The 22,474-nt window shown below is 41.2% G+C and overlaps 1 protein-coding gene across 1 annotated transcript; it reads right to left on the bottom strand.

The window, feature by feature from the left end:
• Nucleotides 1-940: 940 nt before the first annotated feature.
• On the bottom strand, nucleotides 941-21,619 carry wnt9a (wingless-type MMTV integration site family, member 9A). The gene is made up of 4 exons (XM_022213171.2): nucleotides 21,455-21,619; nucleotides 7,828-8,087; nucleotides 7,459-7,721; nucleotides 941-5,026 (listed from the first exon to the last, which is right to left on the bottom strand). The coding sequence occupies exons 1-4, from the start codon at nucleotides 21,544-21,546 to the stop codon at nucleotides 4,529-4,531; spliced, it is 1,113 nt and encodes a 370-aa protein (XP_022068863.1). The 5' UTR covers nucleotides 21,547-21,619; the 3' UTR covers nucleotides 941-4,528.
• Nucleotides 21,620-22,474: the final 855 nt, after the last annotated feature.

Genomic DNA, 22,474 nt, shown 5'->3' on the forward strand with positions numbered 1-22,474 from the left:
GCACCTTCGACTTGCAGCTAGAAGATCCCCGGTTCGCGTCCCAGCCTTCCTCAGATCTTTCTGCCTGGAGTTTGTATGTTCTCCCAGTGCATGCGTGGGTTTGCTCCGGTTTCTCCGGCTTCCTCCCACAGTCCAGAAACATGCCGAGGTTAATTGATATCTCTAAATTGTCGGTAGGTGTGAATGCGAGCGTGATTGTTTGCCTCTATGTGCAGTCCTGCAATAGACTGGTGACCTGTCTTCACCCAAAGTCAGCTGGGAAAGACTCCAGCCCCCTGCGACCTTAATGAGGATGATGCGGTGTATAGATAATAGATGGGTGATTTCTTCTGTTCATTGGGTTAATTATTGCCTGTCAAGGCCACTTCACTACATTATTAAGTCATTTTTTTTCTTCCCTTGATGTCACTTTTACAAAACAAAGATGTCCTCTGGATGGCATCTATGTGACTCTCTAAGGTGTTAAACTGATCTATAAAAGCCAGAACCAAAGCTATTTTTGTGTTTACTATGGAAATGTTGCTTCAGTTGGGCTGCCTGTTGCAGTTCCTTGGAATATCATTTAATTAATTTAATTGATGTGTCAAATGTTTTTGAATTACATAATTTGTCTCTGGAATCTCAAAAATTTTCAAAATAATAAAAAATACTAATAGTTTTCTGGCACCATCATGACAATCTCAGTTCTTATTATTTAAAGTAGGCAGATACTTTCAGAACCTGACTCAAGCCATTACCTGACATTTAAACACTCCAAATGACTAATTAGATTAATTCGTTTACAATAAATCTTCTGTTGAATGATTGTTTTAACAGTGCAACAATCCAAGTCATTATAAAATGACTAATGATCATTTTATTGTAGCTCAATGAGTTCATTCGGTGTGTGATATACTGATTAGACTCACTGTGCTGCCAAATAATGAAACCACACGTGAAATAATTTAAAAATTCATTTATTATTTCAGATTTTTTTTCGCCTTTGTTATACAAAGATGTTAAATAACTTAAATACATTCTTACCAGTCATTTGTGATCTGTTTATACCTACAAGCTATACACATGAGGTAGAGGAAAATAATTTAGAGTTCCCATAAGACATGAATAAGTGAACATGGACAAAGCTTTGTTGGTGTAATATCATCACAAAGGGCAATACATGGTTGGTGTGTTTTATCTTTGTTTTACAAGCACAGCACAAATCCTAACAAAAAGTACATGTACATGTAAAGTGACCCAAAGGCGAGTAGAAATCAGCCCACACTGATGCAATCATCAGCTTATACTGCAGTACATACGGTGGAAACCAACATTACAAAGTCAAGAATCTTTTCACAAAACAGGTGATTATACAAACAGATCAAATCCTATAAAAATATACTTGATGACTGTGATTTTGTTTGAATGCTTTCAGAAATGTTTCATCATGTGAATGAATACAGGACAGCTAAATTTGTTAGGATTTGTTAGTGCTTTAGATAATAGATGACGCTGAGATACGAAGTGAAATATGTTGATAGAATACACTGCTTCTTGAAGCCTCCACCCCAAAAGGAACAAACACCCAAAAGAAACACAGAGTAAAAAATACAAGATATAAAATCAATTTAGACTTTGACGTTATTTACACTGAACACATGCTCATAATATATTTAAAAATAATTTATCTTTCATTTTTTTTCTACAAAATAGAATTTTGTACATGATCCACTGACGGCTAAACAGTGCAGAGTGTTGGATTCGAGAATACGGACGACTGTGACATCTAAAAAGCATCTGGCTGCTGCATCATGCTCCTCTTCCTTGGGAGAAATTTTTAGGTCTATGTACAATCTATACACAAACAAAAATGCACTCTGTGTGCATTTGGTATTCCTGTCGTGTCTGTTTTAAATCCATTCAACAGTAGAGGACTTCACTGTGTTTGGGCCGAGGAGTGTGTGGAGCGAGCACACACCAGAAGCTGTGGGAAGCAGGCATTTATGCTTCGAGTCTCAGCATAGCTATTATGGTTTCCATGTAGCGTGCAAAGTTCTATGTATATGTTTTGACCAGTCTTTATTTGGCGTGCCTTCTCATATCAAAATGCTTGGAATTCATCTCCTCAGGACAAATAAGCCATGCAGGGTTCTCTTCCTAAAGCGTGATCTGGCTGTCAAAGGTGGTGGTTTGATTTAAATGGCTGTCATATTTAAGTACTAAACTGTCCGTTTTGCCACTTTTACGAACATCTGCCACTGTGCGGCATTGATGATAATGATGCTTCACCCTTTTTATTTCGCTATCAGTTTCTGCTTCAGATGCTTGTGAGAGTTGAACATGTGCCTCACTTTTGTCTCTATACCACAGGAGAAGAAACCTTTGCTATTTACATTTAAAAAAACAAAAAGGAAAAAAAGATTCTGCACTGCACTGTATCCATAAATACAGATCTTTAAATACTTTAAAGGGCTTTTGGGCTTCAGTGCGTGAACGGTGCTATAATACAAAGCTGGGTCCCTCACTCAGTAGTTAATTCACACCAATCTAAAATATTGCATATAGGGTCCTATATCTTATTATATATAATGTTCCCAGAAGCTGAAATGTTATTGTCTGCATTGCTTGAGTGTACAAAAGTATGTTTGCATAAGATTGTAATCATGGCTTTTCGAAACAATTTGACATTTTGGGAAATACAATTATTTGCTTTCTTCTTAACATGAACTCGCTGAACATGAGAATATCGCCGTCATATCTTTCTACTGGTTAGCTTAGCTTAGAATAAAGAGTGGAAACAACTAACCTAGCTCTGCTGGAAGGTGATTTTGTTACAGAACCACACAGCTGTTTCCTCCGACTTTTTTTTTGCGAAACACACAAAGTAAACCAGCTTTCTCATCGAGCTCTCAAGAAAGCGAATAAGTGTGACTCCTAACATGTGAAGCTGCTCCTTTAAAGTGTCGCTGTACTTGCATGGTGGGGTCAGACTGCTGCATTGCATTAACCGTGTCACTTGATGCCAGGCACAACTATGAGAAAGCAAATTAGCTCGTGTATAAAAACAACTTCACTGACTTCAAAAAGAAGACAGAAGATTAGCAAAACTCTTAGGTTTACATTTAGACATCAATTTACAGAACATCACACAAATATTAGTCTTATAAGGTATATTTATATTCGCTACGAGGCTTATACTTTCATCTTCACTTGAGCAAATCTGCAGACAAGTTAGATTTCAGTCGTAGTTGCCCCATACTGTTTGAACTTACATTGTACACACTGCATGTCTGTATGTTGAATATGGCTCAATGTAATTGTGGCAGCTGAGGAGGAAAAGACGAATATGAAATGGTAGGGAGCTACATTCCTCCAGTTCTCCACAGTTTTCTTTACAACTTCAAAGTGTTCAAACGAAACTAATAAGTAGATTTAAGCGCCACAGAGCTCCACAAATTTTGATCTGAGTCACACGTGGACCGTCTGCTGATCACCTGTTGTAATGATGTCGGCTGTAACAACAAGGCCACTGTCATCCCCAACTTGGATTACATTTGCACCATTTCTTTCTATTTTATCCAAACAGATATAGTGGTTTAAGTTATTCCCTGAACACTGGTTCGCTCAAGGCCGAGAATAGCCTAAACTGACTGGTTTAGTTCTTTTCTGTTAATGTATTTACTAACAGCTTCATATTATATATATTTTTTTTTTTTAAAAAAGAGAGATTTCATTTCTCCCGGTGAAGGAGTAGTTCCAAAGGATCTATAAATTATCCACAGCAAGACATCAGACACTCGTGTGCTGCTTTCCAAAGGGCCTTGTCAACATGAATCAAAAAGAAAAAGAAGCACACAAACAAGAAAACATTTGTGTGGTTAGTGGTTTGTTTTAACATAGTTAGATAAGTGGCTTATATAATATTACAATATAACTGAATTTATTTACATACATATGCAAACACACAATGTGTGTGAGTGTAAATATGTGCGTGTAGAGTAATTCTTACACCCTGTCTTATTTTTTAGCAGTCTCTGAATATGGTTTTCATTGCCATAAAAGTCGTCATTCGAACTCCTCTCCTCCTCACTTTCTACCACGTGCTGACAAACACACACATAAAGATCAGCAAACACACACTCACACATACACACCATTTCTCTTTGGGCAAAGCCCCAGAATTCAGTCTGTTGGTGTCACTGTCCTTATGTTGGATCCTCATTAACTGGACGCTAAGCTGTTTTTCTCATGGTGGATTTTTTAAAATAAGGAAAGTAAAATCTTCTTTCTTCGAGGCAACGCTGTGATAAAAAGCTTGAGATGTTGACCCAGTTGTCTGAGAAAGTTTTTATTCTGCAGGATCTCCGAAACCCAACCCACAGAAATCCCTCAAAGTGCTTATTGCTTCTCGGCTCGCTCCTCTTTTGTTTACAGAACACTGTTCCGACCCTGGAAGCAAAACCTTGCATGAGAACAAAACGACCGCTCCTCTTCAACACAACCACCTTTACCTCCCTCCGTTGGTCGAAGGCGCTGACAGGTGACTGGTTTACCCTTTACAGGTGTACACCTCTTCTCTCTGTGTGCACTGCTTGCATTCGACATAACAGCACCAGCGCACCTGGCACTGGCACGGCCGGGTCACCTCCCTGCTTTGAGTGTTGTGACCTCGCCCGCAGCAGATAGCGTCGCAGTTCTTGTCCTTGTAGCACTTGCGTGCTGCGGTGCCCGATGAGTACTTGCTGGGTCTACAGAAACTGGGCGAATCCTCGATGTGGAGCAAGTCCATAGTGCGGGGGATCTGATCATTTAGACCGGGCAGGGGCTGCGGTGGCTCCGGCTGCGGCAGGCCTCGGCCAGTGGAGATCTCTCCTTCCCCGGTGGCCTCATTGGTGGAGCTGCCGACCTTGACGGAGGCCTCATAGCGCGATTTGAGCTGCTTTCCAATCTCGTGGAAGGGCAGGAGTTGCCTCCAGCATGTCTGGACGGTGCAGGAGCCAGAGACACCATGGCATTTGCAAGTGGTCTCCACTCCAGCCTTGATTACCTGGTGAGAGACAGAGCAACACTGTTCACTACTGTGAAACATTAAAGGCAAACAATGAAAGCTGCGCAATTTAACAAGCCTCTGTTTAGTAAGCAGCACTTCAAAGATCCAATTTACCCAGATATGCGCATAATGAGATGAACAGGGTGGAGTACAGTGGTTTGGAGGGCATATAGATATAATGGGAAATTATTACATTCATTGTTCTTTTTTATATCATAATAAAAGGGAAAATCCAAGGTTCTGCTTATTGCTCGTGAACTAAAGGAGAACAATATAGGACTTTGTCTGAGACTTCATATAAAACATCAAGTGAATAATAGTTGGTGGGTGGGTTGATTTTGTTATTACCACGGATGAAATTTTGATTAAACTCTGTTACAGTTATTATGGTTAGAGAGGGGAGGTGATAGCTAAGAAGAACCCACAAAGACAATCCATTTAGACAGCCATGGGAACAAGAAGCCTTTAATACTTGGACACTGGGCACTGTAATTGTCCTTTGACTGTAAATGTGTTTTCTAAACCCAGAGTGGATCAACCAAACCTTCCAGTGTGGTCATTTTGTCATAACACCGTATTAAGTCATGCAAACAGTTGGAAAAAGAAAGAACAGTAAAGCCAGTCTTTTCTTATATTAAATGGTACGTAACTGTAAATGAAAACACAGAGACTGTCAGCTGAAAAGACCACAACACGTTATTTTAACACTACTTGACCTCTTAGCGGTCAGCCAAAGTTCATTTCTGCGTCAACCACAATGTTAAAAGCAATATGTGTGCGAAAATCAATGACAATAACACATTGTCTTAGATGGGGTTTGGATAGAATCTACATTTCTTTCTCAGACTGTGAAAGAGATCGGGGAGCAGGAAGTGCATATTCATCACACCAGCAGGTCAAGAAAATTTGATAGGTCAGCTTTTAAAATGTCGGGGGGATGCAGAGGCTAGCACATTCCAGCTTCGTCCTCCGTGTGGGAATTCATCTTGAGCAAATGCGGCGGTACACCTCACTACATGTGCATTTAGCGGAAAAAAAAAAAAAGGGGGAGCAAAAACAATGTCGTAAATCTTTTATCACAAATAAAATCTCCAGAGAGATTGGATTTTGTAGAGCCAAGCTGAAAAGGAAGAGCATGTATTGGTCTTTTGGGAGAGTTTTGTGTCTGCTAACATTTGGGAAGTGTGCTTCTGCCATAATTCATTTTGAAACCAAAACGAAAATGGCTAGAATAGGAGAGAAGCAGAATAAGAGAAACATAGTCCAGACTTTTAGTTTACTTTGGCTTGACAGATTAAAACCATTCCCTCTTTTTTTTTGACTTCTCTATAAAAAACACGTCCAATGTGAAAAACCCATATTTGCTCACCACAAACAATTGCTGAATTGTGCCAGAGAACAAATGAGAGTCGTTGCCTATCTAATCTGAGAAAGAAAACCAAATATTGACTAATGAGCACTTTTGGGTTTTACCAAATTTACAGTAGCAATTACTTTAATCAGTTTAGGTTTCGTGGGGAAACTTGAAACATGACCCTATTTTTTTCCAGTATTTCCACTCTTCCCAGATGCCCCTTGTATAACTCAATCAGTTTCGCTCTGCTGTGGCCATATTAAATTCCTCTTTGGACATTTAAATGATATATATGGGGACAGAGCTCTCAGCCTTGGACAGCAGTTTACCAGCGCTGTAATGTTTAAACTCTAGTATTACAAAAGCAAAGCCAAAAATATGATAGTACAACATATCGGGGTTAAAGTGCACAATAAATCTGTACTTTATGTTGCTGCTTATCTACACAACTGCACACAATATTGTATGATTACAGATTTCCCATCGTTTAGCCGTTTCGTGTGAGCAACATTTGTTTAAAGACAGTCCGTCGCTCCAAATGAACTGCGACCTTGATTAACCTGGTTTCTAGATTCATGTGCGCATTGTAGCTCAACTTTTGTTGTTTCACCTGTGGAAATTATTACTTTAATAAAAGGCAAATTAAAGTGACAGTTGTGGCAAATATACGGCTATGAAATTATTGCGTGATTATCTTTTCGTTCCTTTGAGTGGAACTCCCTAAAACTTTGTGTACATGAATAACTGTCATAGTGAGTCATGGTTTAATGCTCTGGACAAATTGTTCGCCATAAAACACAGTTGCTGTCACAGACAAGCTATGATAATCACTGAAGTATTGTTCTTCCATGTAGCTGTGGGGACTCACAAGAAACAGATTGAAGCAAAAATGTTTAAAAGTATTGCAGTGGAGTCCAAGATATTTAGACTTTTTGTCTCTGGAGACAGTGAAGCTCCAGAAACACTGAATCCCTCACTTCCCATGGTGCAGTTTGATGGTGTCTTTTAACTTCCTGACTGGAAAATAAATAATGGCATCAGTTATAATATCAGTACCATTCACACGCCCACTTACCTTCATGCCCACATTTGTGTTGTGCATGTCCACACGTGCGCGCAGGTCCTTGTTGGAGCGTTTGCCCAGGAAGTCCTTCACAAACTTGTTGGCGTATTTGAGGTTGTCTCCGCAGCCCCCCCACTGCCAGGCCTTTCGGTTCTCCAGGTCCGGGGCCTCGTCACACGTGCAGCGCTCCATGCGTCCTGCGCTGCAAGCTTTGGCCATCGCGTGGGTTAGGCCCGCTGAGGAGACGGCATACAAGAAGGCTGTCTCTTTAAATCCTGGAGAAGAAGAAATGAAAGGTGGTAAGTACACAGGAGTGAATCAGGATTGTTTCTAGAGTTCCCATTGAAATAATATCAGGACTATTTATTCATCTGCTCATACCTCTTTTTAGGATATTGGCTCGGTGGCGCCCCTCTAAGGTGCAGTTCCACCTCTCAAAGCGGAATTGATACTGGCATTCTAGGGCGCTCATAGTGATGGCCTCTCTCAGGGTCTCCGCAACGCCCGGGTCTCGTCTGCACATCCTGCGCTGCTTCTTTTCCAGTTTGAGCCGGTCGCACAGCTTGTAGTGGGCCCTGCCCACGTTCTCTTCTGGTAGAGAGTTCAGTGGCAGGATAGACAACGGTTCATTACCTGTCAACCTAGAAGAAAAGATCACAGACACAGTGGGGTCCATTGAAACGGCGCACAGAGAGGGAGAGGATACATCTTGATAAAGTATCCAATAAAGCACCGGATGCTGACCTTCCTGGATAAACAATAAGAGTTGCAAAGATATACTACATAAACAGAACAGGAAGCACAGCTGGGGCATATAATGCTCAAAAGTTTGGTTAATGTTCAAATGAATTCAGCTGTTCGGTGGTTAATGTTCAGGGGAATTCAACATTTGCTGGAGATTGAGATCAACCTCCAGCACAGGCGTGTCTCAGTGGAGAGCAAATTCTGTGCAGAGGTGGAAAACTTCTTCTTCTCATAAAGTTTCTGACACTATTTTGTCGCTGTTTTAGAGCAGTCAAACCACAGGCACTTTCTAAAGCACAACACTGTGCTTTAGGAATAAATTGCAGATTATAAGAAACAAAGCAGCGTTCTGCTGGGATGGGACATATTTGAAACAAAAGCATGCCGCGAACGTGACAGTCATGCCACATGCATGTGAAACAGCAGCCAGCAGATGCTTGGTTTAATATTTATATCATATCCTGAGGGAGGGGTGTCACTCACAGCAGCATTGTATCGATTTAAACATGATCACACAGCAGGATTTACACTCTCATTATAGAATCCCCATAACAAAAGTCCAGCATTCAGGGTGTTGAAGCAGCAATCCATTTGAAATATAACAAGCAGAAGGTTCAGTTCTAAACATGGTATGGAGAACATGTGGTAGACTTGCACTCCTTTCGTCAGTTTATTTAAGGGAAGCGTATATAAAACACACAAAGCAGGGACTGCCACATAGCTGGCAAAACCTACGACCAGCGTTCTGAGGTTGTGATGGGGAAAGCAGAGCATTACTTTCATAAACACACACAGGGGACATGACTGTCAGCCTGCGACCATTTTGGTCACACCAACTGACAGGACTGGCACCACAGTTGTTCATTATGTGTAATTTCTGGCCTCCTTTACACCCTTAAAGTGAAACTGAAGAATAAATGGATTTACAGAACTCACAAAAGTGAAAGTCCTCAGGTCCATGTGTCTTTGCAGCCGGACATCAGACTTTTAAAAGACTTGTGTGCATGAACTGACACCTCACTTATCAATGACATTGATGAAATGCAGGAATGCTGCTTCTGGCTTTCACTGTAGGCTAAAGTGTTAATTTTCCATCCTTGTAAAAAAAATGCACAAGGGAAGGTTTGAAGCTTTGCACTGAATGACCTATTGACACAGTACATGACAGCTACTGGCAGCTAAAAGCAGAATGAGAGAAGGAGGAAACTGGAGACGTAAGAAATTATTTTAATTTGAAAGAAAAGTGAAACAATCAGAATCACTGCCTTCAACTTGATGGTAATCTGGAAACAAATGAAACTTAATATTTAAAATTGCAATAAAGCCTGTCATATTTCACATGTCAGATTCTCCTTTTCAAAACAAACCTAGACAAAAAAAAAATGGGGATATTAAGTGAGACAACAATCATAAATTGTTGTCCTTTCTGTCCTGGTTGTAAAGTCTTTCCACACCGCCAAGCAAATTAAAACAAGTCCAAGTTTATGACTGTGAAGAGTAACCACAGCATAAGGGAATCCTGTCACGTAGTTAATTACAGCCAAGCGGTAAAAATAAAAAATATTCTATAATATTTTTGTAAAGGTGCAGAGCATCTGCTGGGTGCTAATGCATCACAAGTGTTGCTCGCTGATCCACATTACTTACACGTTAGACGTCATTAGTCCTTGTCAGAGGGGATTCTGTCACCACTCATACTCACTTCAGCCTCTCACAGAAGGTCACAGGAGTTCTTCAACAAGAGATTTGTTTTATTAAGTCCAATAACTGACTGAAATGTTTCCCCTCGAGCCCTTAGCTTCATATCAGTGGACTTAATAGTTCACAGATGCTACATGATATTTGCATTCTGCTTGAGAATCTGAGCAGTCGAATCAAAAAGTAGTCGTGCTTTCAGATCGGGTGAAACGGCTTCCTTTTTACAAAGCCTGTTTGCCTTTTTCTTAACTTGTCTGACAGCTATGAATTTCAAATGGAAACCTGGCAAGCTGTGTCTTGACAGAGATTGCTCTCCCGACACACTTAGAGAATAAAAAAAAAAAGTATGGTTTGAGGCATTCAGAACAAGACATACGCAATGCAACGGGTTCTCTGACATTTTCCACTTAATTGTTTCATGCTTTGTTAAAATACATTCTGATAACAATGCCAAGGGAACATACTCAAAGCCCCAAAACAAACAAATCCGTCTGACCCAGTATGCATATGACTGACAACCGTTCCACAACATTTCTCTGGCAAGCCAGCAGTCAGGGATTGAGTGATGGCGCCACGTGGAGCACCTGTCTAAGACCATTTCAAACAGCAGAGGGGAAGATTAATACAGAAAATCAAAGAGATTTATCACAGCCACACTACGCTAAATACTTTACTACGGTATATGTCTGAAAATGAACAAACACGCAAATATTTATTGAATTTGCACCGTGTACAGTTTTAAAAAGGACCTCCAACTGCCAAATGGTGGTCTTAATTTGCCTAATGCCACCAACATGACGTGCACATTCCTCCTGAAAGACAGGCATAGTAACACGTATCGGCATAGACTCTTCCAAAAGCCCACATGCCTGCCAAAACAAGAGGCCATTAGAATGACAGGCCTCAACTGTCTGTGTGACATCTGCTTGTCTGAGACAAAAAGATGCTCTGAGCAGAGCTGGAGGGAGGCCAAAGATGACATGACACTAATCTCAGCGCTACTGTCTCTGTGGCTTTTTTAACACAAAGGCATATTTCTAGCAAAGACAGCCTGAGGACGAAGTGTGGAGCAGAGAGTAGGGGAATACTTCTACACATCTCCAGAGAAGAGCAACTACTGGCCAGGGCCGGCTTCTCTGCGATGTTTCCACTCTGTGGTAGACCAGAAAACAGTCAAATAGTATCACAGATGTATGCTGCCTCAATTTCATCTGTCTTTAAAAAAAAAACTACTATTGACAAGTGGATTTGCTTTTTATTATTTACAAATGAAGGGTTGATGATTTTAATGTGGTTCAAATAAAGATAATATTTTGACTGGATGCAGCACTGTGACCCCTGCTGTCACACAAAAGAGTCACACATTCCAATATGGTGATCTGCAAAAAAAAAATATCACTCTGCTGTTTGCTGAAGAATGAACTCGTTCAACTCGCAAAGAGGAAAAAAGAATTGGACAACAGTTCATCGGTTGAATCCCCCAAAACATTACAAATCTGAACTCGAAATCTTCGGGCAAGCGGAAATCACCAGTGCTTTCTTGTAATAGTGAACATTTTCACGAGGGACAACGGAGAAACAAAGCCACATGTTGCCTGTGACAACTCAGTGAATCTCATAATCCTACAAAATATTGATCCATTTTTACCTCACTCACCTTCTACTAATTATAGATCAAGAGGATTCAGGAAAAGATGCAAGAGAAAAATCTATTTAGGATGATTTAACGTATCGGTAACACTTCAGTGCTGCATCCTATTTCCATTTGCCAATAATGAAGTAAAGTTCAAAGGTGAATGAAACAAAGAAGCGCCGAAACTTTTCAGATTTGGGTGACTCGGTAGCCAAATGGTTAATGCACACAACACATGTCAAGCAACAAGTTCCCAGTGTAAATCCCGGCCAACCAAACATAACTGCGAGTCATTCTCCTGCTCACCTTCCCCATATTTCACGTCTCTCCACTGTAGTAATAAATACAGGCAAAAATGGCAAACAGAAAAAAAGCAGAAAAATATTGATTTTATCTATTAAACAAAAATAAATCATTTATACTGAATGCCATTCCCTTGCTCTCCTCACCCACATTTCATGTCACTATCAACTTTAACTACCAAATAAACATGGCATATTTTTTTTCCTGTGTGCTCAGAAAATGTGGATTCATCCTTAGATGCATGAGTGATTGGACCCTACACTCTTCCATAAGTGGGTAAAAAATGACCCGTATAAAGAATCAATGTTTTTATGCTATTTTGGTTAAGAATAATCATTTGTATTATTGTTTTGTCCACACAAGGATGATTTCATGTTTGAGATATGTTAATATTTCTCTTTGTATCAGATTTTGAATATTTTGATATTTGAAAAAGAAGAATATTACACAGAACAGCAATGGAAGAATGTCAGCATTTTGTTGACATTTCTCCACTCTTTTTCCACAGCTGTTGCTGCTCTCCATCCCTCCAACTTTGTGCACTGCACAAACTTTATCAGTGATAAAGAGGTTGGAGTAGTAATACAAATATTACTATTTCTTGAAAAGTATAATAGGTAACTTCAAAGTTTAAATGGAACTATATCAAAAACGTTTTTGAGGAATAGCTGGAAAATTAAAGGACAAAAACTTTTCATTACAAAAATATTGCAAGAAAACGACCTCACCGGGTCATTTTTGACCCACTTATGAATCTAGTGGTTGATCATTTTAACAACAATCTATATAATATACACTTCTATACAACAATCCATAAAATATTAACTCACAAAACATAAAGGATAGCACTTCACACACTACCAACTCAAGCTTTGTCAATCTGAAGTGAGCTATATAACAAAATAAATATTTGACATTAATAAGGCCGCTCGTTAAAACTTCTACACTCTTTATAATAACGGGTGCCTTATTAGGAAGCGATACCAAATATAGAACACAGCTGATATGATCAAATGTACTCATGATTTTGAGTAAAGCTCATGCATCGCAGCAGTATCTATTGCAGACTGAATCAGAAGGTAAGCACGTGTGTTTTCACATCATGGACCATTTTCTGTAGGTATTTTTGTTTGAGGTGTTGTCACAGCAACACCAATTACACATGGAATATAACACCAACATATAAAACTCATTATTATCCTATGCGAGGTGGGATTCTTGCTGATGTTTGCGCAGCTTTGCTTTTTCCATTCACACACTTTGCCTCTACACACTCCTCGCAGACATCACTGACCTACTCTCACGCTGCACCTCCTCCGCTGTCTTTCACTTAGTAACCCTGGAGTTTGTTTAGTCCTTTCTCTCTACCTGTCAGCGCCTCCCATTGCCCGTGACATTTACTTTATATACATTTTCCAATGCAGCGGGGTTCAGTGAAAACGGCTCATTTCACACGGTGGAGCCTCAGAGTCGATCCCTGGAGGAAATCATTGACTAGCTCTAAACTTCGCCGTCATCACTCCTCTCTGGCCTTACACTCCAGTCGTGGCAGTGACCCTCAGCTGGTAATTCTGCTCATTCTTCATTAGATTGGTATGTAAATTGTTAAGGAAGCACCATAATACTTGAACTCTTTCATAGTGGAAAACGTCACTATTACTTTGACTTTCTTGGCCTAAACAAAGCACTTGCTGCGAGTACCGACTGCAAACACACAGCTTTGTAACTGCTGGTGTTATTCATATACTCAGACGAACGTATGGGAACAAAGGCAGCTCAGTCTGTGTGTGTACATTAATCTCAAGAGGCCAAAGCAGTCCAAGCTGAAAACGTTACACACAGTAGACGTAACACAGACAATTGATCGATTATTCACTTAAGTCCATTGTCGATAAAACAAGCTAAATATTCTGTTAAAATTTAATTATTTGTCACTTTTTGTATTTTATACTACTGTAAAGTCATCATGACTGGATTTTTGACTTTCGGCAGAACTGGAGCCCAAACAAAAATAACATATTTTATTGACATGAGCCTGAAATGGTTAATGAATCATCCAGGGCTCTGGCTACAGGCCTCTATTTGTGTTTATATCAGGTATCAGTTAGGTTTCTGTTTAAATCTTCTGCAGGAGATATCCGGATTAGATAAACAAGTGTTATTACAGATTGCTAAACGAATGTTGAGCAATATCAGTGCAATAAAAACAAGCCACATGAAGTTAATACACAAATTATTTTCTGATTTTATATTGAAAAAATAAACGCTTAGTGAAGTGATTTGGCCGTTTTCAGCCAGCGTCTGTGTATCTGCCACAACAGATAAGTGCTGGGTGAGTTTGTGTATGCACTTAACATGTACACGTACATGCATCAATGTGCACATACATATAGGCACTTACAACCTTAAGTCAACACCTACAAGAGTCAGTCGTGGCTGAACGCGCCCAGGCAGAAAAAGCACAAAAGCCACAATTTCTCCATCAGCCTGAACTTGCAGGTTGTGTGGTCTGGTGTCTCCTCGATCACAACCAGCCCCCCCACTCCTTCTCCTCCTCCTTTTTTTCCCCCTTCTTAGAACTTCCCCTATTCCCACTGGTCAATTACTCTAAACGGACGTCAATCATTTGGGCCAGCTGTTGGCTCAAAACAAAGCCTGTTCTAGACAAAACCACCGCTGTCTGCGAGTCAAACCCACACAAGACAATGACAGACATGTACATGTGTCCTGGAACAGTTCAGCTGTCATGAAGACAAACTGCTGTGTTCACCTGAGACTCATCTGCATATCCTAAAAAATGGCATTATTCATTAAATTAAACACTGAGTTTTTCTAGAAAATTGCTCTCTTCATTGCTGATCTCCTTTTCTTTCTTTCACTTTTTCCTCCTGCCTTCACAGCATTTGAAATGCTCCTTTTGGGGGGGAAAATCGTGTGCTTTTCTCAGAAACGTTGGATGAACTTCAGACCACCCTGCCCAAGTCCCATCTGGTGTATCACAGCCAGGCCATGCCAGAGGTAGTAGGAATGTGAGCGTGTGTGGTGTTTTCCCTCTGGCCCACTCTAACTATGGCTGACACTGTGCTCCACAGCTTAGACTTGAATAATTGAAGAAACCATGAATCAGTGTCGAATGACTCTCTGGTTCAAGGAGTCTCCAGGCTATTGTCCACCTCCAAGACATTTAGAAGACAAGAAATCCTGCGCTGAACTCTGACATATTCTCCATAGTGATACCGTTTGTTCCCTGAATCATTAAAACCAAAAATAGGGGAAAGAGTAAACGATTATGTATGAGGCCAAGATAAGATTAGTCCCCGGTTGAAAGCACTGGGTGTTGTGATTACTCCTAACAAGCTGTGACTGACACAGTACAGTAACATGACAAAACGACTTTGAAAACAAAGTGGTACTGGCCTGGGACTTAGTAAGTCATTATTAATTGAGTAATGAGCCTTTCTGCGTAGTGGGAATGTCATGCAACATCTAGAAGCACTGCTGTTCACAATGCAAAGGGGGGAAAGTCTGCTATCTTGCATGACTTAACAGGATATGACCCAAAGTTATGTCATCTGCTGTCCCTTCTGGTCATTTACAACCCACATAGGGCATGTCGGACCATTCCCACTAATTGGCTGATCAGGGCCTGTACATGTACTCTCCTGATATTTTAAATGTGAATGACATTTTAAATAACAGTTTTTCACAGATTTTTTTTCCAATTCACTAAAAAGAAAATGCAAATTCACTGTTCAGTCTAATTTTTTAAATCCACAGCCGTGACTGTGAACACTGGTAGCTGAGCAGTAGGACTACAGGACCCGGGTTTGGAAATGGGAGTGTGGGGCATGGTAAGAGGTTTAACTGCTATGTGAGAACTCAAGGCTTCTAAGGTCAGCAGCTCAGTTATAGTCACTGTGTGACTGGCACAGATTGGGCGCGCTGCAGTGTCCGCATGACTCCCCTGTTCTAGCCCACACCATGGCACAGAGCAGCCCTGTACCAGCACACCGACACACCAAACACGTCCACGCACACATACTGTACTCGGCTCTCACCGGTTCGCACATGCTGACACAAGAGCCAGACTGTGGTAGTTTGGTGAGAGACAGTTTGACTTTAAACTCAGTTCAACAAAGCAGATATTTAAATAAGTGCACAGACTAGACATGACAGGTAGCATGTAAAGCCAAACCACAAACTCCAAACAAAAACCTGACTGTTTGATGTTAACGCCAGTCATGCGTCAGTGGCTTCAGTTCATTATTTACTCTTGCAACTGAAAGATTAGGTTTTCCTTGAAAGGCCTACTAGAGCCCAAAATTCAGCGTTACTCCTTTAATCTCCTGTAAAATATTAAAGCTCACTTTTTGCATTTTCCAAGATAAAAGGCAAATCGGTTTGTTAAGTCATCTCACCTGACAAATATTCCCCAGTAGCATTTTCCTAGTGTTTTTGTGCATGCACATGCAGCTCATATATCGCCTAAAGTGAAAAAATTTGCCTTTCGACATCTGCCTGATGATTAAATCACCAGAAACCAGTTAAAAGTGATGCAAATTCTCAGAGTGAAACAAAAGCTCCTCCAGGGTTAATCACACAACGTCGGCGTGCCTTGGCCCATTCATGTCAGTGTACATCTACTGTGTCCATTCTCGAACTAATGCTCAGGCTTTGTGGATAAATAGGCCTATTGGAGCAAACCTTGGTGTATATAACAACACCCATTTGACAAACACACACATTCAAGTGGAGAATCTGAGAGCACATCAGGTCAGGCTTCTTTAGAGCTGTGTTTATACAAGATGTTCGTCAAGATAAAGTGCAGCAATAGTCTAACTTTGCAGTTATGAAAAGGTACGGTGAGCTTTCTTTCATCCTTTATGAGAGTCAAAATCTTTGCAAACAAGTGAATGAGATTAGAATACTATACCAACTGCTGCAGTAAGGCACTTCGCAATTGTAAACGCAAATATAATCATTTGTTAAAATCTCTTTTAGTTGGACATCAGAAATGCAGGGATATTCAGTAGAAGACCGAAAGCTTAAGTGAGGGTTTTGTCAGTCTGCTAATCTTGGCCCATGTGAGGTGCCATGTCTGTTCTATCCCCACAAACTAGGCAGAGAAAACTCTCCTGTGGTCGAGGATGGAAAACACAGGACATAGCGGTCGCACTAACTAGCATCATCTCATCAATGCCTGACCACTAAAAGTATCTTGAGTCTATATTAGTTTTCCTGTTTTGCAAATTGCCCATGTCTCCATCTCCATCTGCAAAGATCATCATATGTTTGCAGTGACCAACAAGAGTTTCCTCCGATGGGAGTTTCCTCCTTATATCTTCTAACTATCCACCAATGAAGTGCACAGCTGACTGGTGGAGCTGAGCTGGAGCTGCCGTCCTGTTATAATCAAATATGTCTTAGCTGTGGTCTCTCTTCGGCGTGCTGATGACACAAGAGCTGTACGTCCTTACATTGTAAGTATGCCAAATACATTTTAAAAGCCACACCAAACCATGTAATCTTCAAAAATATCCAGTGCAACCATGTTATTATACAGTATGAGCCCCAAAACAACTCACTATAGAGACCACTGAAACCTTCATAACAAAGGTGTGCACCAACTTCTGTAGTTTTTGATGATTCAACCCATAAACTCAACCACTGAGCTCTGCATCATTCACATCAAAATGTGCAGAAAAGTGATTGTGTGCTCTGCAACTTTCAGTTAAAGGACATTTTATACTCATGATGCAGGTTGACCACAACTAAGCATAATGCAGCCTTAATTATTTTTTGCACAGACTTGGCTGCCTTTACATTTATTGTTTTCACATTTCATTTCCCATTCTCCTACTGTTACACAAGAAAGTTACAAAACGCTGACTTGAGGACCATCCTGCACTCTCCGAAGATGCTGCACCACCCTGTGGCATCCGCAGGCATAGCAGGCCCATCCGGAAGGCTGTCAGAGAGCAGAGAACTCAAAGCAAAGCATGGCTTAGCTCAAATCTGGATGTATCAAACAGAAATATAAAGAAAACAAAGCTCTCTCTTTTAAGAGACCATGTGGTCAGTTATCTAAGCCTCCAGGTTTGCGTGATCTCGCCACACTACACTTTCACAGCGCCAGTGCTGAGAGAATCCTATCTTCTTGGCTCATGTTAAAGTGATACCCTTTGAGGTGTGGCTGTAGCCACAGGATATCCTATGAAGTTGGGAAATCCCTCTATCAACGGTGCTCCCCGCCCTGCTGCACGTCAGAGCTAATCAGTCCTTAAGGCCTGGTAATGAGACGCCTGCCACCACTGTCTGCCAGGCAACGCCAGCCTGAGCCCACACTAACTCTGCTCCTTCTAATGAGTGGTAATCACCCAGCAGCTCCCCACAAACCACTGCAGGGATGCCGGCACGCACATAAGGCAGGCAAGCCAGAAGACAGGAGAGGAGAAAGAGGAGGGAACCAGAGGAAATGGATACATGGAGCTGCTTCAACAACAGATTGTAACATTTTTGCGCTGTGCGAAAGAAATGAGGCTCCTTTAAAACACACAGCTGTTTGATACACACCAGGAACTAACTCAGCAAAGTGATAAAAACCTTTTACAGCTACATACTGAAAAATCACTCCTCCTCAATAAATTTACACACATCCCATTTGTTATCCTGTTGTTTTTGGCATGCTGCCTCACTTAATGGAGCGCTGAAAACAATAATACCATTTGAAAGGGCATCAGGAGCAAACTGATGATAGATGCTTTAAGGATATCGCAGCAATTAAATAGCAAGTAATAGCAACCGCTATATTTGATTCTTCCGGATGCTGCGGTGACTCGGTGATTGGTAAATCCCAGTTGCATGACTGTGGGCAGCCTTCCTGTATATGTCGCACATGATCTAAATAAAAACAAACTCTTGACTCAGTGTAAAGACTCACATTCAGCACAGTTTACAAGACCACAGAATGACATGCCTTTTACCAAAACTCAAATTTAAACCAACAGAGTTGTCTGAGAGTGCACCCTGATAGGGTGAACTGAGCAAACAAATGACTTCCTTCACTCACAGTTTATACAATATCTCATCAAGGTGCTGGAACCTTGAGGACGGAAAACTCTGCGAGCATCTTCGATCCAAACTCTAATGATAACGGATTTAGCAGAAACAGCACCTGCCATAACAGGCTGAGGGAAAGCAAATGAGTGTTCACATTCTTGTGGCAAAGGATGACAATTTAAGCGGGTGCTTGAGTACGCCAGGAATCCCACCCCACCCTCGGCTGAGTAGACTATGGGCAGGAGAGATTGTGTTTATGTTACACTTACGCTCCACCGCACTCTGGAAATTGGGTATGCAACATTGACCCTCTATTTTGAGTAAATCAGTACCCAGGAGGCCCTAGGATGCCTCGTGCTCATGGAATATTTATTTGAACAGGTTTCTGTTAGTATGTCCCCCAGTCAAAGCTGAACAGGACTGTGTTGGAGCGTCACCGGTGTCGGGTTTCTGGGAAGCTGGCCACAGGGCAGTCACATTTTGTGTCTGTGTCACCTGTGCAGGCTCTTTCAGTGCGCTTCATGTTCCTCAGCTGCAAGGCTAAATCATTCACTGACACTCATTCATATTCCCCTTCTCACAGGGCCGCAGAATAATAAATCTGGAGTATCGTAATACCACATGTCTCTCTGCACTACACAGGCCACAGATAGAGAACAGACTGACAGAGGGAATTGAAAGCAAGTGCTAACTGAATAAGTAAATATGCATTGCCATTAGAACCATTAAGTCAGATGTTAGTGCCAATTTGGCATGTCAGACTTAATACATACTGCCTGCCAAGGGCGACACTGCAACAGGAAGGGAGACTGAAACAGAGAGCAGGGTTACATTTGTCCCTCTAATACAATTTTAGAACTGAATTGAAACCAAATACCAAGTGGGAGACAGAGAAAGTACTTGATACGTGCATGAGCATTACAAATGATGACGCTTTGCTCAGAGGGGGCTGAGATATTTCCATCATACAGACCTGTTACAGGGGCCATACAATGCATTTGCATCACCCATTTTCCATAAATAACCGCCAACGCTTTGCGTGCAACACCATTTGGCCAGAGACCTGAAAAAACTGGGTGTAAGTTACAACAATCCGGTTTATTTAGACAGTGTTTGATATTCACAAAGTGTTTCAGCGCATCCAAAGCTGGCGAGCTTCGTGAGACTTTGCAAGATAACCCGCGCCTCCAGGAGATAAAACCACTTCAACAGGTCGACAGGTCTGACACACCAGTCGAACGGGCCCTTAGGGGACATTTTTTTGTGCTCTCTTGCAGATTCACAACAGTTCCCAGATCGCCTAACACTCCTGGATCCTGCACAACACCCATACCTACCATAAATTTGACTCTGCTGGAAAGGCTTCAAGTGTCATCACTCTGCAGTCTGCAACCGTGTGTGTGTGTGTGTGTGTGTGTGTGTGTGTGTACAAGGGCAGCACTAACAATACTCATCAGCAGGGATATTTGTCTATACTACAAAAAAAAGCACTTTTGTTTGCAAGTTTTGGAGATCCAGGTGAAACACTGCTGACATGCTGACCTCATTTGAATGACCTCAGCTTGCCAGCACTGTAAATGTTCTTCTGTAGCTCAGACAGAAAAAGAAAGCTGAGAGTGCACTTCATGTGAGCAGACAAACCCGAGTTCAGAGCATTAGTAGCCACACTTCAATGTGGAGGTCATAGTGGGCTACACCTAAAATCCAAGGCGTTCCCTGGGAAGGACTGACTTTGAAATATACACCCTTGTGCTCTTTCTAAATTAAACATTATTGCGAGTATGACATGATTCATGCAACTCTAAATTTCACTGATTAATTTCCCAACACGTGCTCCAAGTGTTTTTTAAAATCGAAAAAAAAAATTTTGAAAAAAAAAAATGATGGAGGCAGCAGAAAAAGCCCCTGCCAGAGTTGTGTGATGTTTATGCTGGAAGGGGGGGAATTTTTCTGTGCAAAGCTGAGCAGACGTTTCGGCCACCAGTTCAGTCAGTCAGATTTTGCTTTATTGTTACCAGCTGTTGAGTCTGAGGCATATGCACTCACCTTTCGCTCCGCGGCTGCTTGCAGAGTCGACTGAGGATATGATTTTACAAGTGTTCCAGCAAAATAAGCGACTCGACCGCTACCTGCCATTCAAAACGTGCCCAGCGGTAACTTTACAGTGGGCGCTGGCTCAATTGTCAGGGAGAGAATGAACTCTGCTCGGCCAACATTACTGCGAGGCTGCGTTCATCTACCTATAATAGATGCTCAGATACTTTATGGTTTTTTTTTTCCTTTTCAATGTAAGATCAAATCATGTGCAGCCATCCTGCAGCAGACAGCAGCTGGGAGGCCTCTGGGTGACACCTCTCTGACCCGCACAGATCAATGCAATCAAAACAAATCATACAACAGATCAGATTTTTTTTTCTTCCTAAACTGACACGCAAATTTTCTATGACTTAAAGCAAATATTATTATTTTTGTAAAAATTAATCATAGCGATAATAGCGCAACCTGCTTTGTAATTCAGCAACCAATCAAATCAATGAAAGCAGCGTCAGACAGAGTGTGTGAGCGTCTTACCCGAAATAAGCTGCGGAGGGTCCAGGTAAGCTGAGAAGATACACTATAACTGTGATCGATAACCATCCCAGGAGTAGGTGTCCATCCAGCATTTTGCTGCGGCTCCAGGGCAGATCATTTCGTTTCTCCTGAGTAGCTGTGTAAAATCCCTTGTTGAACGTTCAACACTTCTTATACAGAGAGGAGCTGCGCTGTGCTCCTCCCATCAGCAGAGAGAGAGAAGGAAGGAGGGAGAGAGAGAGAGCAGCATGGCAATACATACTGAACTGATTCACAATTCCCTCTCAGGTTTCACAGAGATTATTCATCTCAGTGTCTTAATTTATGATTGGTGTGGCAGCCTCTCCTCTGTGGGCGTTTAGAGCACCACACAGTCAGTGTTTGTGCAGACTGAGGTCAGTCTGAGCTGGACTGCTCTCTGTGATAAAATACCTTCAGCCAGTTACACTTTATTTCCAGAATGACAAACACTGCGCTGGTTCTAAGTAGCATAAAGCAGCAATGTACTGCAAAACTATAAAAGCTGTCTCCAATTTTTCATCTTTTTTTTGCATTTTAACCAGTTTGCTTACATGTAACTAAGCACATTTGCCAAAAGTATTACACTTAAGTAGACTTTAAGCATACTTAAGTGTTGCGCTTAAGTACAGTTGACATAGCTGACAGAACAGGCTCACCACAGGGGCAACTCCGTCTGCTGAGGAAGATCATGTGATGTGACTGAAAGCACCGGAACAGCTACTGGAGCAGTTTGACCACAAGTGGACCTGTTGATGAAACGGGTTTGGCAATTTGTGCTTCTTAGAATGAACTTGATACTAAAGTTTTTACCATATTTGGTGTATTATTATAGACTGCTTTTGTAGTTAAAATTTGCACCACCATTACTTGTAACATCAGTTAAAACGTGTACACACAAATATATTAGTATTAACAATCACTCACGGGAACGCTTTCATACCTTACAAGTTAAGTTTTACTCAAATAGGTCCTTTTTTTTGAGAAAGTAGGATTTTAAAT

Source organism: Acanthochromis polyacanthus, chromosome 9 (genome assembly GCF_021347895.1).
Source record: "Acanthochromis polyacanthus isolate Apoly-LR-REF ecotype Palm Island chromosome 9, KAUST_Apoly_ChrSc, whole genome shotgun sequence".
In the NCBI taxonomy this organism is placed as follows: Eukaryota; Metazoa; Chordata; class Actinopteri; family Pomacentridae; genus Acanthochromis; species Acanthochromis polyacanthus.

Excerpts from the sequence above, each read along its gene's own strand:
- wnt9a (XM_022213171.2), bottom strand. The coding sequence starts at position 21,546 with ATGCTGGATGGACACCTACTCCTGGGATGGTTATCGATCACAGTTATA. Across the intron at positions 8,088-21,454 it reads CCCTCCGCAGCTTATTTCGG|GTTGACAGGTAATGAACCGT; the intron begins GTAAGACGCTCA and ends CTTTTCTTCTAG. Across the intron at positions 5,027-7,458 it reads ACACAAATGTGGGCATGAAG|GTAATCAAGGCTGGAGTGGA; the intron begins GTAAGTGGGCGT and ends GTCTCTCACCAG.